This window comes from Alternaria viburni (assembly GCF_023758015.1).
Source record: "Alternaria viburni strain BMP 2772 chromosome Unknown scaffold_11, whole genome shotgun sequence".
Taxonomy (NCBI): domain Eukaryota; kingdom Fungi; phylum Ascomycota; class Dothideomycetes; order Pleosporales; family Pleosporaceae; genus Alternaria; species Alternaria viburni.
This window is the reverse complement of record NW_026055780.1, coordinates 648,165-660,352: the sequence shown is the minus strand read 5'-3', so window position 1 is coordinate 660,352 and position 12,188 is coordinate 648,165. Positions and strand designations below refer to the sequence as shown.

The following is a 12,188-nucleotide window of genomic DNA, read 5'->3' as shown; positions in this document are numbered from 1 at the left end:
GCATGGTAAGTTACGGTGGCATCGCATACTGATGAGGCTACCCTAGAGAGCAATTACATGGTAGTTAAATTCTTCGTGGTACGGCGTACAACGTTTTGATGCTAATTGTTTCGCGATCGCAATATACAATGATCCTACTTCTCCGCTACTTCCCCTGGAGCTACCTGAATAGCCCCCGGATACCTCATATCTAACATCTTGAGCATCTCGTCATCGTAATACTTCCACCTATCCGGTGGTACAAATCCTGCAATGTCACGTAGATTCGGACGGTTGGTCTGAGCAAAGATGTGCGCAAATCCCGATGGTCGCCTCGCAACGCCTAGAGTGTAGAGTTGTAAGATTGTGCGATCTCGAAAGCGGTGTTGCTCTGAGTAAGCTTTGTCGGGGAAAACATACTGATGGCGCAATGCAAGGCTTTTGACGACCGTCATCTCAATGGTGTAATGGTTGAACGGAGGAGATGAGGGATCTAGCAGAGTCTCGGCTTCGTCCTTCAGGGAACTAGTCACCTCAAAGCCAGCATAGTCGATGAGAAGGTCGGGGAAGGGCGATGGCTCGACCAAGTCAGTCTTTAGCGGTACAACCCAGGATTTCTTATCACCGACCAACCGGATTCCCAGAAGTGTAGAAGTAGAGTCGGTTCTCGCATGTGGAGGGAGCGCATCCTGAAGAGTGGAAGGGGCGATGTCAAACCCAACACGCATCCATCTGGCCAGATCCTGTGGAAGATGTTCCCAATGCTTCATGTCCCTAAGTAGGTGACCTTGCTTCAGAATGAAAGTCTGGTATGGGAACACAGAGTATGCTTTATTCCAGGTAACGAAGTTGACGTCGCAAGTCAAGTCCAAGTTCAACATTTTGAAGAGAGACGTATATTCCGTCTCTCGAATGTAGACGGTTTGACGGCCCCTGGCGGTATCGCGTTCCATGAAAGGGTGCTAAGCCTGTGGTCAGCGACTTCAAAGACGGCAAAAGCTCGTCGATGCGACAACAGAGCACCTACGTTTGGGATGGAGCTGTCCTTGACCCTGTAACCATCGTTTTCGAGAAACGATCTCAGGGCCTCGGCATGTGGGCCTTTCTCCACTAAGAGCCTGTCCAGCATAGTCGTAGGGATATCAAACAAGCGGAAGTTGAGCGGTATTCTCAGCATGAAGCCGAACGCAAAAGATCCGCTGATAAGGATGTTGTGCTTCGCCTGTAGCGAGCGAAACGCGTTCGGACTTGTCACAACCACCTTCAGCTTTTCGTTGATATTAAACTGCGTTCGCTCGACCAGGCGCACATAATCACTAAACGCCTTTGCGGCGCGTGAGAGTGCGATGATATCCCCGATGTCGAGATAGCGCAACACGCTGTCCTGGACTGGTGTGAAGCGCGTCAATAGATCAGCTAGACCTGTACAGTCAAATGGCATGTCTTCAGGTGTGTCTGATCACCTATGGATGCGGAAGAGTTGAGTACGGACAGTCGAGAAGTAAATCTAGCGGAATATGTCGTCTCTTCCATATAGGTTTTGAGATTGCTGTTCAAGCGACGTTGCGATTTGCTATGTTATCACTTGACCTCAGCAATCTATGCGGCTTCCTTCTGCTTGATCATCTAATCCATAGCCTGAGCATGCGTCCATACGTTCTCAATTTTCTCGCCTTGACTCGATTGACGAACACCTCATCCAAACTTTCGTCGAGATGAATGTTCTACAACACATCGTCTACCTCGTCAATAATCTGCACCTTGATACTGCCATTGCTCAGATCCCCACACGTATGCAAAGCATCCAGCGCCTTCTCCAACGGGAAGGTGTGACTGACAAGTGGCTTCAGATCAAGGATACCACCTGCCAAACACTGAAGGCCAGAAGGCCAAGTATCGCGGTATCGATTGATGAACTTGAGATTGATCTAAAGCAGTCATCAGCAAAAACACTCTCAAACTTGCTCACCAACGTAAACAAGATGAACTGCTGCCAACATACCTCAGCAAGACTCAAATGCATAAACGGCAGATTATTCATAATCTCCCTCCCAACCCCAATCACCATGACCGTGCCCCCTCTCCTCGCCGTATACGCAGCTGTAACTACACTGCTCTCCACACCCGTGCACTCTAGCACAGTCTCCGGTGCACCATACTCACCTCCATTCTCGAAGTCGAACAACTCTCTAATCTTCTTCGCATTACCCTGCGCATCTAGGTTGCGATCGACCTGGTATGTCATGGCCGTCGGTACGAATTGCTTTGCGAATGCCAGGCGCTTAGGCTCAAGATCCGTGATGACAAGCGGATGCGCTCCGCTTGCTCTCGCTGCAGCAAGCGCGATGAGACCGATGGGGCCTGCGCCGCAGATGACTGCACCGCGGCCTAGAGATAGGCCGGCGGATTTGATACCGTGCATGACGACGGAAAGTGGTTCGAGAAGTGCACCTTCGGCATAGGATACGCTGGAGGGGAGTACGTGGCACCATTTCGCGGGATGCGTTTTGTAGCGTTGGATCGTGCCGTGGTAGGGGTAGACGCCGGCGAATTGGACTTCTTCACAGAGGTTGTATCGACCGTCCATGCAGAGGAAGCATGTGCCGCATGGCACGCCGGGTTCGACTGCTACACGATCACCTGGAATAATTCTTAGTATCGATCTTGAACTCGGAGAAGTGGATATACCAGGCTTCAAAGTCGTAACTCCCTCGCCGCATTGTAGAACTATGCCAGCTGCTTCATGGCCGAGGATACAGTCTCCCTCGACAACGAGTGAGCCTATTCTCCCAGCTTTCCAGAAATGGATGTCAGATCTGGCAGATCATCGTAAGCTTCGGAAATGCCCGTCAAGATGAAGCGCCTTACCCACAAACTCCCGTAGCCTTGATGTGTAAGAGTACCTCTCCCTTTGCTGGCGCATACACAGGCGCTTCTTGCAGCTTCAAGTTATGGTCCGCGGTGACTTGCAGCGAGGGATTCGGCAGCGGTGTCTTGAGAGTAGGTTTCGGTGCCGCATGTGCTTCGGAAGCGGAAGACGTATCTACCAGTCCTGGGGCCATGTTTACTTGTCGCGGTGCAAAGATCGATCACTACCAGTAAGAGTGCCTGTCGTCAACTTGGGGGAAACGGGTAGAGGTGTATCAAGTAGCCCCACATGTTCAGCGCGCCAGATTTCCGTCCTTGCCAAAGTGGAAATCCCATCCCTTAACCTGGAGACCGGAATGCGCAATAGTCGTGGCAAAATGCGGGGAAACGTCCAGCGGGACTGACAACGTAGTATGTTGGTGGCTATGATTTCCGTGTTCGACTAGCCGATGGCATTGTCGTCCAATAGGAATCGAAGACACCGAGCTTGCCTCCGCAATAGCGACGCGTCGGATTACCGAATGTGGCATGCCCGGCCAAATGTTCTGGATAGACGTCGAAGATTAGTTTTCAGTACAGCACGCGGTGTACTTATGTATGATGCGCCTCCTGATGTTGCTTGATCTGCAGAACTACTAATGTTTGTATTGTGAAGTTCGCAACTCGCAAGATTCCGCACAACCTACATAATGCATACCTCGCAAGATTCACCGCAGGTCGGCGGCTCGACCGGTTACGGCAAGAATGTCGTAGATGGACTGAAGAAAGAGGCGAAGCTGGAACAGTCGTCTGTCCAGAAGTTATCGAAAGAGCAGGATCACGTCTTGAAGACGTTCAGGCTGCTCATCGCGGATCTTTGTCAGCAATTCAATGGCGGGCATCCCGGGTAAGTTCCACAACCAGAGATTGGAACAGTGAAGTTGACAATGCGACAGAGGAGCGATTGGTATGGCGGCAATCGGTGTTGCGTTGTGGAAATATGTCATGCGATACGCACCGCACACGCCTGACTACTTCAACCGAGATCGATTCGTCCTGTCGAATGGTCACACTTGTCTTTTCCAATACACATTCCTCCATCTCACAGGCTACAAAGCCATGACCTTCGACCAGTTGAAGTCTTACCACTCAGAACGCACCGACGCGTTGTGCCCAGGACATCCCGAGATCGAGCATGAAGGCATCGAGGTGACGACTGGCCCATTAGGACAGGGTGTAGCCAATGCGGTCGGACTGGCGATGGCGACAAAGAATCTAAAGGCGATCTACAACAAACCGGATTTCGACGTTGTGTCGAATCACACATGGTGTATGATTGGAGATGCATGCCTGCAAGAAGGTGTCGCTCTGGAAGCGATCTCTTTCGCTGGCCATCTGAAGCTGAACAACCTTACGATCATCTACGATAACAACCAAGTTACCTGCGACGGTTCAGTCGATCTCACCAACACCGAGGACGTCAACGCCAAGATGGCAGCATGCGGCTGGGATATCATCGACATCGAGGATGGGTGTTTTGACATTGAGGGCCTGGTCGAAGCCCTGAACAAAGCGCGATCATCCACCGAGAAGCCCACATTCATCAACGTCCGGACTGTGATTGGTCTTGGTAGTGCTGTTGCAGGCGATGCGACTGCACATGGTATGGCATTCGGAGCAGCTGATGTAGCCAACATGAAGAAAGCGTACGGCTTCAACCCTGAGGAACATTTTGTTGTCAGCGAAGAGGTGCGCAAGTTCTTCGGAGACATTCCCACGAGGGGCGAGGAGCTTGTGAAGTCGTGGGAGAAGAAAGTTGCAGAGTACCAGAGCAAGTACCCGGAAGAGGGCGCTGACTTCAAACGCCGCGTCAAAGGTTGTCTGACAGACAACTGGAAAGATTTGGTCCCAAGTTCATTTCCCGAAGCGCCTACAGCTACGAGGAAAGCGTCAGGCCTTGTCTTCAACACAATTGCTGAAAAGATCAACAACTTCATGGTCGGCACCGCTGATCTGACCCCTTCAGTCAACATGAACTGGAAAGGAAAAGTCGACTTCCAAAATGTAAGTCGTGCCCTCATCCAGCTCAATGCGAGGTTCCTAACCCTCCGTAGCCCAACTTGAAGACCACATGCGACATTGTCGGCAACTACAGCGGACGCTATATCCACTATGGTGTGCGAGAGCATGCCATGGCTGCCATCTCCAACGGTTTGGCAGCATACGCGCCAAACACTTTTATCCCCGTTACATCCTCTTTCTTCATGTTCTACCTCTACGCAGCCCCAGCCGTTCGCATGGGTGCGCTGCAACGCCTTCAGGTCATACATGCGGCTACGCACGACAGCATCGGAATGGGCGAAGACGGCCCAACCCATCAGCCAATCGAGCTTGCCAACCTCTACCGCGCTATGCCCAATATCTTGTACATTCGACCGGCCGATAGCGAGGAGACGGCAGGCGCGTGGATTACAGCGATCGAGGCGAAGAACACACCAAGCATCATCTCGACGTCTCGGCATACTCTGCCTCAACTACCGCAAACGAAGCGGGACTTGGTGGCGAAGGGCGCGTACGTGATCGACGAGGTTGAGGACGCGGATGTGACGCTTATCGGTGTCGGCGCAGAACTGCACCATGCCGTTGACACAGCGAAGGAGCTAAAGGCGAAGAATATCAAGGCGCGTGTCGTGAGCTTCCCATGTCAGCGATTGTTCGATGCCCAACCCACACAATACAAGCGGGAGACGCTGCGAAGGCATCGCGGTATTCCGGCTGTCGTCATTGAGCCGTTCGCGCCGAACGGCTGGGAGAGGTATGCTGATGCCGCTTGCTGCATGAAGCGCTTCGGGCACAGTTTGCCGGGCAAAGCTGCTTATAAGTACTTCGGATTCGATGTGCCTGCGTTGACGGCCAAGGTGGAGAGCTACCTTCAGCAGGTGCGCGACGATCCGCTGCTGAGGGGTGAGTTTGTCGATTTATGAGGGTGGTGTAGCGATAATCGCGTAACTAATCAGACAACCATTCAACTAGACCATTTTTCTTCTGAGTGTGCATGGGCGGGTAGTGTCTGTTGAGGTGGTGAAGCATGTCAGGATGCACAACGCGATGAGCGTGTCCGCGCCTGCTCACGTGAGTCACTAGCGTCCGCGCACGGGCATCCCCTTAGCAGTTTGGCACGCCCTGCACCCGTAACGGATCTTCTCACATGCAGCCTGAAGCATTGCTACTTCGACTACTAGTACTCATATTGCGTCTATTCCAGCCCGTTTTAACCTCATACCAAACCATATCCTACCTGATCCCTCAGCTGTGTAGAGCGCCTCAGTTAAGATAGCTGTTCATCTCCGCAACAGGCCTTCCCTGCTTTCGACCCCGCTGGCCTTCAGCTCGATTTCTTCATTTTCTGGCAAAGGGATCCCGATTTCATGAATCAAGTTTGAAATTGGGTCAGTCTGAGGTGGGTTGTAGTGACCTTGGCGCATAGCCGATCGATAGCCATTGAAATCCAGGCATATAGCAAGTATCGTGCTGACACTGACATTTGTAAGCGGAGTTCTCGTCGTTCTTATGAGCCTGCGAATAATGTGTTTCCATCCGGAGACCTACGGAGCGGGCAAGTCGTACACCAGGATACTTACAAGCCGAACAGGGTAAAGGCGAATAACGCCTTATAGCATCTGCAAATATTGACTCCTGCGCTACTCAACCAGATGCGCCTGCTGCAAGAATGGGAAAGCGTTGCACGGCTCCACCATGTCAATAAGGCGAAGCCTACTGTCCAGATCAGAAGAAGGCCACTGTTTAAAACCAAATTCAGTCGTGCATTGAGGCCGTTGAAGCAGTGGACGATAGTGGTAATGATGAGAGCTGCTATTGTGATGGCTGAAACAGTGAGAAGCTACGCGAAGGTCAGAGATTGACTGTCAAAGCAACAGATACCTCTTAAAAAGTGTTTCAGTGCTCGAGAGGAGTCGACCCTTGCCACATCAACCTCGTGTGACCGATGGTCGACCAGAAATCACGTACCAAAATGAAGGTCCATGGTATGTACTGTTTGTCATGAAGAAGTTGCTGGACGAAGAAAAAGAGTATACAATAGACGATAACAGACGAAACTAGCTGCGAGCCGCGAATCGAATGGAACAACACGGGGTTGTATCTGGTTGGCTGAATGCGAGTTCTGCGGTCCAAGATCTTGCCGAACATTCTGTGCGGAGGACTTTTTGATGCTATGAGCTTCATGAACAGCAAGAGAAGAGATGGAGACCATGACGTTATAGGCACCTTGCGTATGGCAGGCTAAAAGGGACCGCAAATTGCGTTTTCAGCTGATTAACAGCAGGCAATAATTTTGGAACAGCGGGCGGCTACAGAGATCGGGGTTGGTGGTTTCAGCCTTGTTCCCAAGATAGCCGTCAGCCTGTCGGCCCCCCGTACGTGCCAAATCAGGAGATAATCCTATCAATCCCCCCCAGATACAGCTCACCGGTACTTACGATCGGCCTATATCTGAACTTTTAAGATATTTATTGGTTTACGGTTGGTCCCAACAGATCGTCGTGCGACATTGTTGCTGACAGCAAAACAAACGAATCAAGCTAGGCGCACAGCTCTCACTACCCTTCTGTCTCACGTCGCACCCAATCCCATGCATGTGTGCAGCACCTTCAAGATCCATGCACACATCAAGTGCCCCAAAAACACTGGATCTACGAAGCATTATCGGTACCTCGTCCCTGCATACCAAGATCAGGTCCCGAGACGTCGAACATCTATGTTGACCCCCTTCAACCTTTGGACACCAACGCTCTCCGAATGACCTCGATCAAAACTGCTTCATCACTTTAGCGAAAGCTCTACCGTTCTGTGCAACATCGTTACCCACTGTCTACACTTCGAAATGAGAGGCATAATTTGTGCAGTCTTCTTGGCCGTACAAGTCGCTGTATTGGCGCTTGAGGTATGACTCCTCGAAATGGCATTATCATATAGCACTGATCGATGGGCTGACCTATAACAAGAGCAGAAAGATCGCGGAAGATAAATACTTTCTCACCAGGCTCAGGCGTCCAAATCCGCGGAACGATGTAATCCTCCATCCTATCAAAGCACGAATCTTTCCCTACTTTGAAGATATGCACTTCGCTTCTTCACCATGTTTCAATCCGAGAACGAATATGATCACTATCGACACTGGAAGCAGCGATATTTGGATCGACTCCACTCTGTGGTGTCATTGCGATAAGAAAGACGTCACAACGACAAGTCTCAACGCCAAGCAATATTGTGCTAAAATTCAAGCATGGTTTGCAAAACAAAGCACCCCCGACCAACTCGAGTATTCCGACGGGCTCAGAGTTGAGGGCCACTACTTCAAAGGGTCACTCTATTACAGCGGCAAGACTCTCAAGTCGGCTATGTTTCTAGCAGCCACGAGCTCCGAAGGCGCGAATCTTCCGGGAACCTCCAACATGATCAGTGGTATGGTGGGCCTAGGCTACATCAGAAACCAAACGTCCGAGAAAAAGTACAGCACTCTACCCTACCTTCTGCTTGAAAGCAATGAGACTTTGTCCACTGCTTTCAGCATGTGGTTTGAGGAGACATCAGACGATGACGAGTTCGAAGTCCAACTCCTCTTCGGTGGCTATGCTAAAGGGTTCTACAAAGGAGGCACGCCCGAAAGTTTCGACATAGTTGGGGACAAAATTGATGACGCGCCTACGAAGATCAAGATCTACTTAAACAAGATCACAGTACAAGACAACTCCGTGTGGTTTCCCGACTCTGGAGGAATTAAGGTCTTATTAGACACCGGTTCTTACAGCTCATGGCTCCCCTTGGATACCTTCTATCACATAGCAGATCTGCTAGGTAGTCATACCATCAAGTGGAATGCCGAACGCGTATTTGCGCTCTATCCAGACTGCAGTGCCTGGAATCTGGAGACCGATATGATGAACTTTCGATTCGGAGAAACCAAAATCAGCGTACCTTTACACGAGATACTCCGGTATGTGACGGCGCAGGAAGCATTGGAAAAGGGATACAGCAGATCCGCGTGCGTCACACATGGTACGAGGAACACCGTCTCGAATTAGAAGGTTGTACTGATTCTTCTAGGCATAGCAGCATATGCCAGCTACTGGTCTTATGCAATTGTCACCGGTCTGAGAGGCGCAGATCTGCCTGAGCCCCGAGAAGACTATATCCTAGGCGTTACATTCCTCCGCTACGCCTATATCCTTTACGATCTCGGTTCTGATAAAGTCTTTATGGCTGCTATCGATCAAAAAGCAGTCAAGAGACGTAAGGCGGCCAAATACGCTGGAAATCTGTACATATTCGAAGACAAGTTTCAGAGCTAGCGAAGTTCTGTTGCCTTCGAGTCCGAATTGATAAGCGGACCGTTAATGTTTACTTGCGCCATCGAGCGCGGTCTATCCGGATTGGTTGTATAACTGTGCGTACCCTTAGCCTGTATGTATCATCATTGTATTGTAGGATTGTCTTGGTAAACATGTGGAAGTTCAGTTGCACGATTGCAATGGAATGCTTTGTCTGTTAGCCCCGTGAAGAGCTCACAGACGTCACTAAAGAGCCATGTAGTGGTATAGAGAGTTTTCATTGAGCTATTTGCTAGAGTCTATCAAATACCCATGTGGGCTTATGGAGTGGTTGAATTCAAAACGATCTGGTCTGGCTCCGATCTAAACTTTACCCCCTTCTCAATGAGTCTCTTTTCCGCTGTAGCTCTTTCCGAGGTTCACCAAACTCTGCCTTCAGCTTCGCCTCGATCTGATCTTCCGGCACTTCTTCTCCTTCAAGTTCACTGCGTCTTGCGTCTTGCTTTTCTTGCAATTGTCTCTCCAAAGTTTCGATTACGGTTTCGAACGAAGCTGGGGTCTTGGATGCTACTATTGTATTAGATCTACTATAGGTATGAAGTGTGTGGAGCTAACTCAGAACTACTGACCTGAGTTTGGAAACATCGATGGACGACGGATGTTCTCATAACCGCGATCGTCCTTGTTCCACGTGGTGCCGCCATACTTGGGTAGTGGCAATATATCAAGCTCAAGGAATTCATCATCAGAACCTTCTTCGTCGCAGACTTCCTCATCGTTCGAAGTAACTTCCGGAACCGTATCCTTCTTGTCTTTAGTATCGCTCACGCGGTGGGTTTGCTGCGACATTTTGGAGCAACACTGTTGTGAGGCAGAAACAAAGGGAGAAGCATAAAGAGGAAAAGAGGAATTTATAAAGACCTCCCCGAGTAACCCGATCTATAGGTGTGTGAGTAGCGATGTCTGTCCATATCAAGTACTTCGCGGATGAATGGATCTGCGTATCAGCCTTGTCAGCCTAGTTTCTAAGCCTCCAGTTAGATCTTATCGCGCCAGCCGCTGCCTTAGTGCACGGCACCTTCCTGTCCCGACCCCCTTGACGCATTTTAGGCTTACGTGAGACTGTACCGGTGAGCTCAATCGATAAATTGCGGCTATCACATGCGGTATTTGGTACCCCTGAAACGCACGTATGCGATAGCTCAGTCTTATATGCTTGCTCGAACTGGCTACGTTCTGTGCTTCTACGCCCATGTCATCTAGCTGTCCCTTTCGTAACCACGCCTGGCGTCTGATTACCGCTCACGAATACCACCAGGATGGCAGCATAAGCCGCGCACGCCGCAGATACAGCCAGTCGCTTGCCATCGGCCAGGAAAATAGCGCACATGGCGAAGGTCAAGGTAAACATGACAATCACCGCTATGCGCCATGAAGAGTTCTCGACGAAGTATAAGCTAAGTATACCGCCTAACAACAGAAATATACTAAGGAAAGCAAAGAACATGTCGACTACGAGATCCAAACGTCTGGCATGAACATATGAAACTCTTGGATTGCGACGGTTCTGTTCGGCCATTGTTTTGGCCTGTTTCCGTTCTTAGCGCTCAGTTCTAAAGCAGGACACGCAGCAGTTCACGTACCTGTAGCCAGTTGAACATGTATTTCAAAAGGAAAGTGCTCACACGATCCTTCCTCTCTGTAGAGTGCAACTGTGCGAGGTCTTGGATGTTTGACCCTTTGTCTTCGTAAATGTGTTTGCCGCGGCCAACTATGGCAGAGTTGTTGTCGTAGAACTCCCTGTTGAAAGCCTCGAGCACTTTATGCGAAGGTGTCTCTAGCGCGGCAGTTTGGCTTTGTCTGAGTAGTGTCTTCTCTATACGGTTGGTTAGATCAGCAGTGAGATGGCATTCACATTAGGTACAGACGAGGCTACTCACGATATTCCCGCAACGTTTCTCGGATCCTGTGAACCAATTCCCAGCGTTCACGCTGTGCGTCGTTGCTGTTCTTCTTGCGTTCGAACTCCTCCCAGGAACGCGCGCAATCCCTAGCCTCTTGACCGCTGTCGCCTTTTGCTTTGTAGTCTGCTTTATCGAATTGCTGCAATCGATGTTGGAGAAAGGCCAGTTCGCTCTGAAGATAGAGTAGATTCCTTGCTGCAAGATAGTCAAATCTTTTGAAGATGAAGCTTTCAGATTTGGCGTTGCTGGAGATGAAAGCTGTCAACGATGGAAAGCCTTTGGGGAATTGATCGAGCGGAGCTTGCGGAGCCTGCGGAGGGTTACCCTGCTCGACATCCGTGGGTGGGGTATGTTGTGATCTACCCAATCCAACGTGCCTCCAAAAATACGGCATCATGATATCTCTGCTGAATTCCTCCCAGACCTGCATAGCTAATGCATCCAGTAATGATGCTCGGCCTGCTATCTCCCAGATCGATGTATCACGAGGTCTCCAGGGCCGGCAACGTGTCGCTGCGTCTGCTTTAAGATAATCGCGTGTGAGGGATATCGTTGAACAGAAGTAAGCCTTGGGTGTCAAGAGAGAAGATCCCAACACCGTTGAAGTAGGCGGCCGCAGATTGTCATGGCAGAAGGCTGACCAGTAAGTCCGCGCCTAAGTTCGATGCGAGACTGCAGGGGGCTGATACAGTGCCTGTACACCTGGGCAGGTTGCAAAATGAGCCACGTGTTATGCTGTCAGCAATGATTAACGCTTGCTACCTGAGGATCAGATGATAGGCTTCCGACAGCACATCGCTGAGCAGACGGCTATTTGCCACCTTTCAACCTACTGGTGGTGCGCGCTACGTTCATGCGAGCATCCCATGGGCCTCATGCGGCATGTTCGTCGCACGATACAACTTCTTGAGCGAGGCGTTGTGCACAGAGGAAAAAAGAAATCGCAAAGTCAAGGAACCAGAAGTCTATGCCTGCGGACGGTAGCGCCCCGCTATAATCCCATCGGGAGACCCCGCGGCATGCGCCACCGGTGGCCTCCGACATGTAG

The 12,188-nt window shown here is 50.5% G+C and overlaps 6 protein-coding genes across 6 annotated transcripts; 2 read left to right on the top strand and 4 right to left on the bottom strand.

Moving 5' to 3' along the window:
* Positions 1–134: 134 nt before the first annotated feature.
* Positions 135–1,420, bottom strand: J4E79_005877 (uncharacterized protein; the record flags this gene model as incomplete). Its single annotated transcript, XM_049354754.1, has 2 exons — positions 135–941; positions 1,007–1,420. 2 exons carry the CDS (start codon positions 1,418–1,420, stop codon positions 135–137), a joined length of 1,221 nt encoding a protein of 406 aa, XP_049210877.1.
* Positions 1,421–1,703: 283 nt separating this feature from the next.
* Positions 1,704–3,041, bottom strand: J4E79_005876 (uncharacterized protein; the record flags this gene model as incomplete). The annotated part of the gene is made up of 4 exons (XM_049354753.1): positions 1,704–1,907; positions 1,982–2,619; positions 2,668–2,795; positions 2,848–3,041. The coding sequence occupies 4 exons, from the start codon at positions 3,039–3,041 to the stop codon at positions 1,704–1,706; spliced, it is 1,164 nt and encodes a 387-aa protein (XP_049210876.1).
* A 495-nt stretch (positions 3,042–3,536) lies between these two features.
* J4E79_005875 (uncharacterized protein) lies at positions 3,537–5,810 on the top strand (the record flags this gene model as incomplete). The annotated part of the gene is made up of 3 exons (XM_049354752.1): positions 3,537–3,733; positions 3,783–4,890; positions 4,941–5,810. 3 exons carry the CDS (start codon positions 3,537–3,539, stop codon positions 5,808–5,810), a joined length of 2,175 nt encoding a protein of 724 aa, XP_049210875.1.
* A 2,196-nt stretch (positions 5,811–8,006) lies between these two features.
* J4E79_005874 (uncharacterized protein) lies at positions 8,007–9,197 on the top strand (the record flags this gene model as incomplete). The annotated part of the gene is made up of 2 exons (XM_049354751.1): positions 8,007–8,904; positions 8,953–9,197. The coding sequence occupies 2 exons, from the start codon at positions 8,007–8,009 to the stop codon at positions 9,195–9,197; spliced, it is 1,143 nt and encodes a 380-aa protein (XP_049210874.1).
* Positions 9,198–9,546: 349 nt separating this feature from the next.
* J4E79_005873 (uncharacterized protein) lies at positions 9,547–10,025 on the bottom strand (the record flags this gene model as incomplete). The annotated part of the gene is made up of 2 exons (XM_049354750.1): positions 9,547–9,743; positions 9,806–10,025. 2 exons carry the CDS (start codon positions 10,023–10,025, stop codon positions 9,547–9,549), a joined length of 417 nt encoding a protein of 138 aa, XP_049210873.1.
* Positions 10,026–10,789: 764 nt separating this feature from the next.
* J4E79_005872 (uncharacterized protein) lies at positions 10,790–11,537 on the bottom strand (the record flags this gene model as incomplete). The annotated part of the gene is made up of 2 exons (XM_049354749.1): positions 10,790–11,052; positions 11,117–11,537. The coding sequence occupies 2 exons, from the start codon at positions 11,535–11,537 to the stop codon at positions 10,790–10,792; spliced, it is 684 nt and encodes a 227-aa protein (XP_049210872.1).
* Positions 11,538–12,188: the final 651 nt, after the last annotated feature.